The sequence below is a fragment of the Tupaia chinensis genome, unplaced genomic scaffold (assembly GCF_000334495.1).
Source record: "Tupaia chinensis unplaced genomic scaffold, TupChi_1.0 Scaffold000104_1, whole genome shotgun sequence".
NCBI classification, from domain to species: domain Eukaryota; kingdom Metazoa; phylum Chordata; class Mammalia; order Scandentia; family Tupaiidae; genus Tupaia; species Tupaia belangeri.
In genome coordinates this window covers 1961228-1970136 of record NW_006159568.1, presented here as the reverse complement: position 1 = coordinate 1970136, position 8909 = coordinate 1961228, and the positions used below count along the sequence as shown (strand labels likewise).

Below are 8909 nucleotides of genomic sequence, written 5' to 3'. Positions count from 1 at the left end.
CGTGTCGTGCGGGGAGGGGTTGGGGGGGCTCTCCGGGGGGGGGGGGGACAGAAGGGAGCGTTCACAAGCTATTAGGCAGGATCTCTGCAGATGGCTTTCCAGGTGGGGTATCTGCCATGGAGGGACTCTGAGATGTGATGGGTATGCGTACAGGTGCCATCTTGGATCGCCATGGTGCAGGAAGCCTTGGGGCAGGGGGCAGATGGGTGGCAGCGTGGGCCAGTCCAGGGATCTGTCTGGTCTCTGCAATGGGAAGCAGTCTCTTCTGCCACCAGTATGGTCAGCTGCCCGCTGGGTAGTCTTAGGTCAACTGCGAATCCCTTCCTAGTCTCATTTTACCCATAAAACAAAGGGACGGGACCAGATGCCGCTATGGTTGCTTCCGGGTTTGACCTCCAAAGACCTTGTGGTGAGTGTAAGCAGACATGGGGAAGAAGTCTCAGCTCTGCTGTAGCCCCCTGGCAGGTCATGCAGCACCCTCTACTCTCAGAGGAGGTGGGTGGTCATCTCTGCCTGAGGCACCTGCACAACAGCACCCCCTCTTGGAGTGCTGTGTCTCAGCTGCTCGGGGAGGCAGGCCTGCCACGCTCTCCTGCATCTCCATGGCTTTGCCCCGGCTGTTGTCTCCATCTGTGATGCCCTTCTAGCCATCTCTGCCTGGGGAACACCTGCTTTCTCTTTAAAGCTCAAGCACAGCCTCCTCCTCTCATCTTCCCCTCACTGTCTGTGCAAGGACTGCCCACCCATGTGCCAGCCCTGGGCTCTCGAGGCCCTCTGTGCAGGCTGCACTGGCCAGACTGGGAGCCCCTGGAGCCTGGTCCTAGCTGTTCTCTTCTTGGCTCCCTGATGTCCAACCCAGTGCCTGGTACAGAGGACTGAAAAATATCAGGACGGAAGCGATGGAGGCCGTTTCAGACTTCCCCAGAGCATTCTCCACACTAGAACACTCTCACCCAAGAACTTAAGGCTCACACGAAGATGGCCAGAGGTGGAGAATCAGCATAGCTGGAATTCCGGTGCATATGTGCACCCCGTATGCACTGGGGATGCTGGCGGGCTGCAGTGTCTGATATCACACTCCTCACATGATGGCTGGCAAGGCTGGCATCTGCTCCAAGCAGCTGGCCTGGTCATGAGGAACTGGGGCTGCTCTGGAACGCAAGCCCACCTCTTCCCACAGTGGATTGCCTGTCCCAGCCACAGGATGGCTCAGCCCACCTTCCCGATTTTCAGCTTCTTCAAGGGAAGGCTGACCAGGTGAGACCACCCATCTGGACTTACGGGAGGTGACCTAATGGATCTATACAACCACGCAAAACCACACCCTCCACTCCAGCCCCTCGGGTACAGATCAGTCACCAACCTACACCTCCAAATGATTAGATCCCACAAGGTGGAGCAGAAAGACAACCCAGGGCCTCATGGCAGGGTGCTCCCGTCTGGGTTCTGGCACAGGTCACTGGGTGCAGGAGATCGGCGGGGGCACACCAAGACAAAGTGGGGGCTGAGACCACAGATGGGAACACTTGGGGAGTCACAAGTGACTTCACATCAAAATATCTTCACATTGGTGGTAGAGGCCTCCTTAGGGACCATCAAAGTCCAACTACTCCCTGGGCGTATGTGGACAGGGCCCTAGAGAGGAGAAGGAACTTGCCCATGGTCACACGTGAGCAGTGCAGGAGAGGACGCCCGTCCTGGATGGAAAATGGGCCCATTCTACGACTCTTAGAAATGGACTTCAATTGAGCCACAGGGCTGGCCCCAGGAAGCAGGGGCAGGGTGGGAACAGCACATGATCACATTCACATGGCACTGCTGGGTCAGTGGACATGCTTTCCGTCTGTGAGCAGCTCGTCATCCCCAGTGCACAGATGGATACCGAGGTGCAGGAAGGTGGCATGACTGGCCAAGGCCATAGGCCAGTGTGTGGGCAGCCAGGATGAGGCCTGTCCATGCAACTGGGTCCTCTGAATAGCACGCCTGCGCTTTGAGAACAGAACCAGATGTGTCCATCCCTCAAGAGGGGTGCTACTCTCTAGGGGCTGGTAACAACCAGGGATGAAAAAGAAACTGCTCCTGGCCCTCTGAGGCCTATTTCGAGGTGGCATCTGGGCCTGTCTTTGTAACTGAGGGTGTGTGACACAGCGGGCTGAGAGCCAGGTTCTGCAGGATGAAATTGGCGTTGCTGCTGCACCTGGTTCTAGCTTCCTTCCGTGCCCCCTCGTTAGAACCTCAGCCTCGGCACACCCTGGGTGCTGCTGTTCCCTTGCAGGCAAGGCTGGGTGGCATCATCATAGGGGCCCAGGGCCCAGCCAGCCCCTCCAAAGCCCACTCAAGAGCTCAGTACGTCCCAGGGAGTGAGCAGGAAGCTCGAGCAGCTACAGGCTCGGTCCTGGAGGAACACACAGGCTTGACAGAGGTACCATGAGTCCTCCTATACATGCTCCTCCTCCATACATTCAATTGGTCCTTCTGCAGGAGCCCTGCTGGGTGCCTGAAGTCCTCCTCTACACATTCCTCCTCCGTATATTTAATCAGACCTTGCAGAAGTCCTGCTGGGGCAGCCCCAGACAATCGGGATTCCAGGTGCTCTGAGCCTGAGGGAGACAGAACCACACACAGCCTGTGTCTGGAGGGTCTCTAGGACACTGAGGAAGCCCGGGGGCGAGCAGGCTGCCTGCATGTGTGGGGGAGGCTGATGACTTGTGAGTCCCATTACTGATGCCACCTGCTTCCTTTATTTCTCAAGACCCAATCCCCTTGATGTGGGAAGGCGGAAATCAGGATGCATCGTTCATGGACACCTGGACTGCAGGGCGATCTCCAAGCAGTGCGGGGAGCAGGGCTGCGTGGAGCAGTGGGCAGCCAAGGTCCCCTGGCCCGTCAGCACACCCAGCAGTGTGCACATTTCCCTGACAATACCCGAGTCCAATTCTGGCTCCTCTGGCTCCAGCCGCCCCTAGGCCAGCCTCCGGGCCCAGCTGTGGGTAGCATGTTGAAAATCCCTCAGCTGCCCTGACCCACGATTCTTTAAGCAGCCAGGTCTGAAATGCTGATGCCAACAGCTTGGAGAACAGACAAGCTCCTGCTTTTCCTGAGTGCCCTGCCAGCTGGCTAGACATTCTCCACCTCCTTCCTGGCCAGGGTGTTCTAGCCTCTGCTTGTATACCCCCAGTGCCAAGAGGCTCATTCATTGCCATGAAGCAGCTTTGGATAGCTCTAATTCTTTTTTTTTTTTTTTTGGAGAGGTTTTTGCTATAGGGCACGTGCACTCACCAGAAAGAGAGAGAGAGACGGGAGAGATAGAAAGCGAGAAATCACCCCCCAGGGGGGATGGCCACGCCACAATCCCTTCTCCTCCATTCTCCTCTTGGGATCTTGGGCACACATGCACACACACCCGGTATGAGTTTAAGCCACCAGGTCCGGGACATGAACCACAGTCGACTACGTGGGAGTCCAGTGACATAGCCACTACACTAACTGCTGGTCCCAGCTCTAATTCTTGATCACCTCTACTAGAGCTTTTCGTCTCACAGAGCTGAGAACTGTCTAACCGTAACTCTCCCTGACTGTATCTGTCCCCTTTGCCCTAATAGTCCTTGAGAAATGCATGGTCCTCTCCACATATCTGCACAGCCCACCTTCTCTGGGTGGACTCTCAGGGCCTCGGTGTCCTCCCCATGCTGTCGCTCTCAGGACACAGCCCAGCAGACCGTGTGGAGCCAGGCCTGAGCAGCATAGGCCATTCTCACCCTCCTTGCTGCAAGACTGGCATGCACGTGGGCTCTCCCCACAGCTGCACTCCAGCAGGCCTCCTTCCCAGGCCATGGCCTCTAATGATAGTGAGGGGGCAGAGAGGAAGGCAGGTGGGGGCTTTGCTGCTCCTGGGGGTCTGCGTTGGCTGAAGGGCTGGGGCTTATGCCCCAATTATGTCACTCATACTTTATGAGTCTGTGGCAAGCCCTCCTCTCTCTGGGCCTCTGTTCTTTTATCTGTAAAATGAGTTTTAGTCCATCTCTTGGGTCCCATCCAACAGTCACACTGAATGACAGAGGACCCAAACAAAAGCCCTTTTCTTACGTCGGCCTGCCCATCCTGGCAGCGATGCCTCGTTTATGACGGCTACAAAGCTGTCACAGGTGATATTCCCCATGGGATTCCTCCTGGCTCTTCCCAGCACTCCTCCCAATCTCTGTGAGACACGTAAAACTAGCCTGGCCCAAGCAGCCGCCTAGAACCTAGTCATTTTCACGGCAGCATCATGGAGGGTTGAAAATAGCTGGTCTTGAATCCTGGTCCTAAGAGGACCAGCCCCGCCCGTCGTGAGCCTCGGTTTCCTCATCTGTAAGTTGGGGACAATACATTCTTGCTCTGGGGATGGCTGTGAGGTTTGAGAGGAATGTGGCAAGAGCTCTGTATAGCCCCTGGCTCACAGCAGATGTGAAAGCTATTCTTGGTTAGTTAATATAAATCCTAGGAAGAGGCCCCTCCTTTTCTGGGAAGGCAGCAATGGCAAACATAAAACTCTTCCATATCCCAGAGGAATACGATCAAATTGAAAATCAGAGGCTTGAAATAACTTGCACTGGCAAGTTTCCCAGGGGGACACTGGCAGGCCTTTCCGCCGCAGACACAGTGGCCGGGCCACGCTCGGCTGAGGCTCCAGGGAAGGCTGGGGGGTGGGGGTTGGAGCGTGAGGCTGTACTCACTTCAGGGAGAGGGAGTAGTCGTGCTTGCTGGTCTGGCTGTTCCGGACAAGGTAGCTGCACTCCTTACAGAGTCGGAGCAGGTTCTCGGCATCTCCTCTGCTGATGGCTCCATGATACCATCTGGGGAGACGGAAGAGAGTGATGAGAGCCCCGGGGGGACAGAGATCCCACAGTGACTGCCCAAGGGGCTCTGCGACCTCGGAGGGCAGCCACCAGCATGTCGAGCCTCCCGGTTACAAGGCAGGCGTGTGTCTCTTGACCCATTCAGTAGACAAGTGCTGGGTGCCTGCTGCATGCTGGAGCCTGGGGAGGGAACAGTGTACAAAACCCAGTCTCCGTCCTCGGGGAGCTTACGCTGTCCTGCAGGGAGTCAGATAATCTCCGGGTGTGTGTGTGGTGACGGGTGCTGTGGAGATGAAGTGACACGGGGCCAGGGGCTAGGAGCTGGCAGGGGGGCTATTTTAGGCAGGTAGGCCAGGGAAGCCTCCGGAAAGTGGCATTTCAGCACAGACCCGCAGGGGACAAGGGAGGAAGCCATGAAGGACAGTAGCTGGAAAGGAGCTTTCTGCAGAGGGGAGGGCAGAAAACAAAAAGGCCTGAGGCAGGGTGTTCTGCAAACAGTCAGCAGCCTGCGTGGCTGGGGTAAGGCAGCCACGGAGAGGGTGGGCAGTGAGGCCCAAGAGGTCTTGAGGCAGGACAGGTTTGGCCTTCCTGTTTGAGTGACACAGGAGCCACTGGAGGGTGCTGACGAGGCGTGTTCCTCAGGACAACAGTATTTGGGGTGGGTGGCCGACCATAATCCTGCTAGGTAGCCCTGCCATAGGCTGGGTACGTGGGGATCCCAGCATCGCTGTTTCTGGGTACCACACATGCCAGAGATGAGCAGAACGTGAAGGGAAGAGACGCGGTGCAGAGGGCCGAGGCCCCAGCCCCAGACCAAAGGAACATCAGTTTTTATTCCTGGAAGAGCAGAAGTAAAACTTCAGTAAAGAAAAAATGGTACCTACCAGCGAGTGCATCTACTCAAAACACCCAAAACAGACCCCTGTTCCCATTAGGGTCCCCAAGGGCAGGGGTCGTGGAAGGCAGGCAGATGCAGAGCCAGGAAGGGAAGCAGAGATGCCAGCAGTGGAGGGGCCGAGCACGCTTCATCCAGAGGCACGGACGAGGCCTGGAATTGTGGCTCTGCCATGTGCCACCATGGTGACCCTAGTCTAGCCTTGGTTCTCTATCAGGTTAGGATCGCACCAGCCCCTCTTGGAGAAAGCCTCATGCAGAACCTGGCGTGGGGTGAGTTCAGCAAACGGCAGCCATGAGCATCAGCTGAGAGAGACCGGCCTTGCAGATGGCCACAGTAACACCCCTCCACAACGATTTCAGGCTCTTGTCCGTCCACAGGCTGTATTTTAAACCTTCAGGCGCAGGCGCGGAAGCTGCCTCCTGGAGCTGGCCTCGCAGTGCCCTGCGGGCAGCTGTGCTGAGAGTTCTGTCACTGACATGTTGCTCAGAGAAAAATCTGCACCGCCCACCACTGTGCACTTCCTGCCGTTCACAAGGCAGCGCTCAACAGTAAGCAGCACAGCCAGGACAATTACAACCTAAGAAAGCACTAGTGCTAGGAAGTAGGGACTGGACAGTAGATGTGAGATGTCCCTGGCAAGTGGAGAGTGACCGAGCCACTGGCTGTCCAGGAGGTAGCCACGGAGCTGGATATCTGGAAGGGAGACCCGCCAAGGCAAGAGGCATGGGGTGCGTGCAGACGGTAGGCCTGCCTTCTCTTTTTTTGTTGTTAAAGAATTATTTTATTTAACTTTATTTATTTTTTTATTTTGACCAGAGAGGGACAGAGAGAGAGCAAGAAAAAGGGAATGTGAGAAAGCAAGCCACCAGGTCTGGGAATCAAACCATGGTTGACTATGTAGGACTTCAGTCCCTTGCCTTCACTTCTAAAGTGACAAATAAAGAGGAACGCGACATGAGGGGAGGCCTGGGTTGGCATGATTAAAGCATTTCCAGAGACAGGAAGGCCCGCATTATGCTTCAGAAAGGATGCATGGCTGTCAGGGAGAGAAGCTGTTAGACAAAGACAGAGCTGGGCTTCGAAAGGAGAGTGAACAGACCTGGTAAGATTCTCCTCGGGGAGTCTGCCTGTGTAACCACCCCCAATGAGCTGATGAAAATGTTGTTTCATTAAGGAAAACAAGTTCCAGCCATCGAAGCTGAGCTGTCCTCACAGGAGAGCCTGGAAGTGGTCCCCGGGGAAGTGCTGCCCGGCACCTGCCACTCCCCGGCAGAGAAGCCAAGCCTGGCTCTAAGAGGCGGTGGCAGACGAGCCTCTGGGGCCTCTGGGTCCTTGTGCAGGGTAATCCCGGGCAGTAAACAGGATGAGCGCTGGTTCCTTCCCCAGCTGTCCACTCAAGTGAAAGGCAGGGGGCTCGGGTCGAGGATCAAAGGAGAAAAGGGCAAAGGGCACTGGGTCAGAGGAGCTGGAGTTAGCCACTGGCCAGTCTGTTGGCAAAAGGCTACGGACCAGACCGCAGACTGGGCTTGGGTGGTCCTGTGGGGCCTGGGAGCCAACTGTTGGGCTTGATTAGGCCCTGTCTGGACTGAAAGGAGAATCGAGGCAGAAGGCCAGCGTGGGGACACACTGAGCCCGGTGGAGCTGGCCAGTCAGGTCAGAACCAGGGGGGAAGGGGGGGACTCAGCCGGCCCCATTCATCCCAGCCAATGCATCAGCTCCTCCAATATTTACTCACTACTCCCCACATCCTTGATCTCACGGGGCTGGTGCACAGAGAAGGAAAGTCAACAAACAGATCCAGGAAATAACTTCAGATAGCAACAAGTGTTAGGCAGGGATACTGGGTGTGATTAGGCAGTGAGGAGGCAGGAGGAATGCATGTAGGGGAGGCCCCTGAGGAGATGACAGTTGACCTGAGAAGAGCCAGTCACGTGAAGAGTCAAAGGAAACCTCTTTGCTGCAGAGAAAGCAGCAAGCGCAAAGGGCCCGAGGTAGGAATAAGCTTGGGGAGTCCGCAGAGCAGGAAGGCAGCACGAACGGCCCGAGCCCTGTGAGCAGGGACAGCGGTGCAGGATGGGGATGGAGCAGGAGGCAGGGGTCCCTGAAGCCTCGTGGGCCAAGGGAAGAAGTCTGATTTCATGCTAAGCAGACGAAGGGGAATGCGAGTTATAGAAATGTTACCTGCTCCAGATCTACCTTGTAGAAGATCTACCAGGTTGCCCTGAGGAGGAGCCAGAGTTCTCGGGAAACAGTGGGGAGGTTAGGGGGGGGCTACAGCTGGGGTTCGGAGTGGACAGCTGGGAGGAGTGGGTGGATTTGGAGGGAGAATTGGCAGAACTCAGTAATCAGCAGATGCTGATGAAAGGCAAAAAGGAACCAAGATGACTCCAGGTTTGCGGCTAGAGTCATACTTATAGGGGCAATGCTGTTTATGAAGATATTGAAGCTGGAGGGGGAGTGAGTTTCCAGGAGGAGTCCAAGAACCCAGTTTTGAACATGCCAAGTAGAGACACTGAGAGGGCTGCTGGATGTAGGAGTCGTGAGTTCTGGAAGGGGAGAGGTGTGGGTTGGTTTTGCCACTGTGAATTGTTACTGGGATCCTGGAAGTCTAACCTTAAGATCAAGCACAGGTCAGGGCCCAGTGGAGGAGACAGGAGTGCCAGGGAGGCCGGAGAAAAGCCAGGAGCAGGGAGTGGTGAGCTGTGCTGACTGCCATGGAGGTCAGAGGTCATCTGGGGAGCTAGGCAGAAAGAGGGAAGGGGGGTGGCAGCTGAGGGAGAACGGGGCTATGGAAAGGACAGGTGCTGGCACATCTGAGGCTTAGTTCGTTCATCGGTAGCTCTACAGTGAGCACCTACTACGTGCCAGGTACTGTCATGCACAGTAGGGATACGGTGGCCACCCTGGCAAGTTCCTGCCCTCACAGGGCTTCTTTTTTCAACAGGGGCAGTAGCTGGAGGGGGCTGCTGGGCAAGTTTATTTACTTACTCTGACAGTGTTTGTGGCCTGGACAAGTTTATATGCTGAGGGTAATGAGAAAGATGAGGTGGTGACCTGCTTCCAGGGGGCAAGTAGGATGGGCATCCAGGCAGGTGTGTCCTACTGATCCTGTGACCCATACAACCTGTGCCTCAGTCCCCACCTCCCACCGCCCTTGGAGGAGCGGCTCAATT

The 8909-nt window shown here is 56.0% G+C and overlaps 1 protein-coding gene across 1 annotated transcript in view; it reads right to left on the bottom strand.

Annotated features, from left to right (window-relative positions):
* The window catches only part of SHB (SH2 domain containing adaptor protein B), a gene marked incomplete at its 5' end in the record, with an annotated part of 162259 nt that overhangs the window by 29343 nt on the left and 124007 nt on the right, over nt 1-8909 (bottom strand). Inside the window, 1 exon segment of the mRNA XM_014586009.2 lies at nt 4716-4835. Within this exon segment, the coding sequence (XP_014441495.1) occupies nt 4716-4835 (120 nt within the window).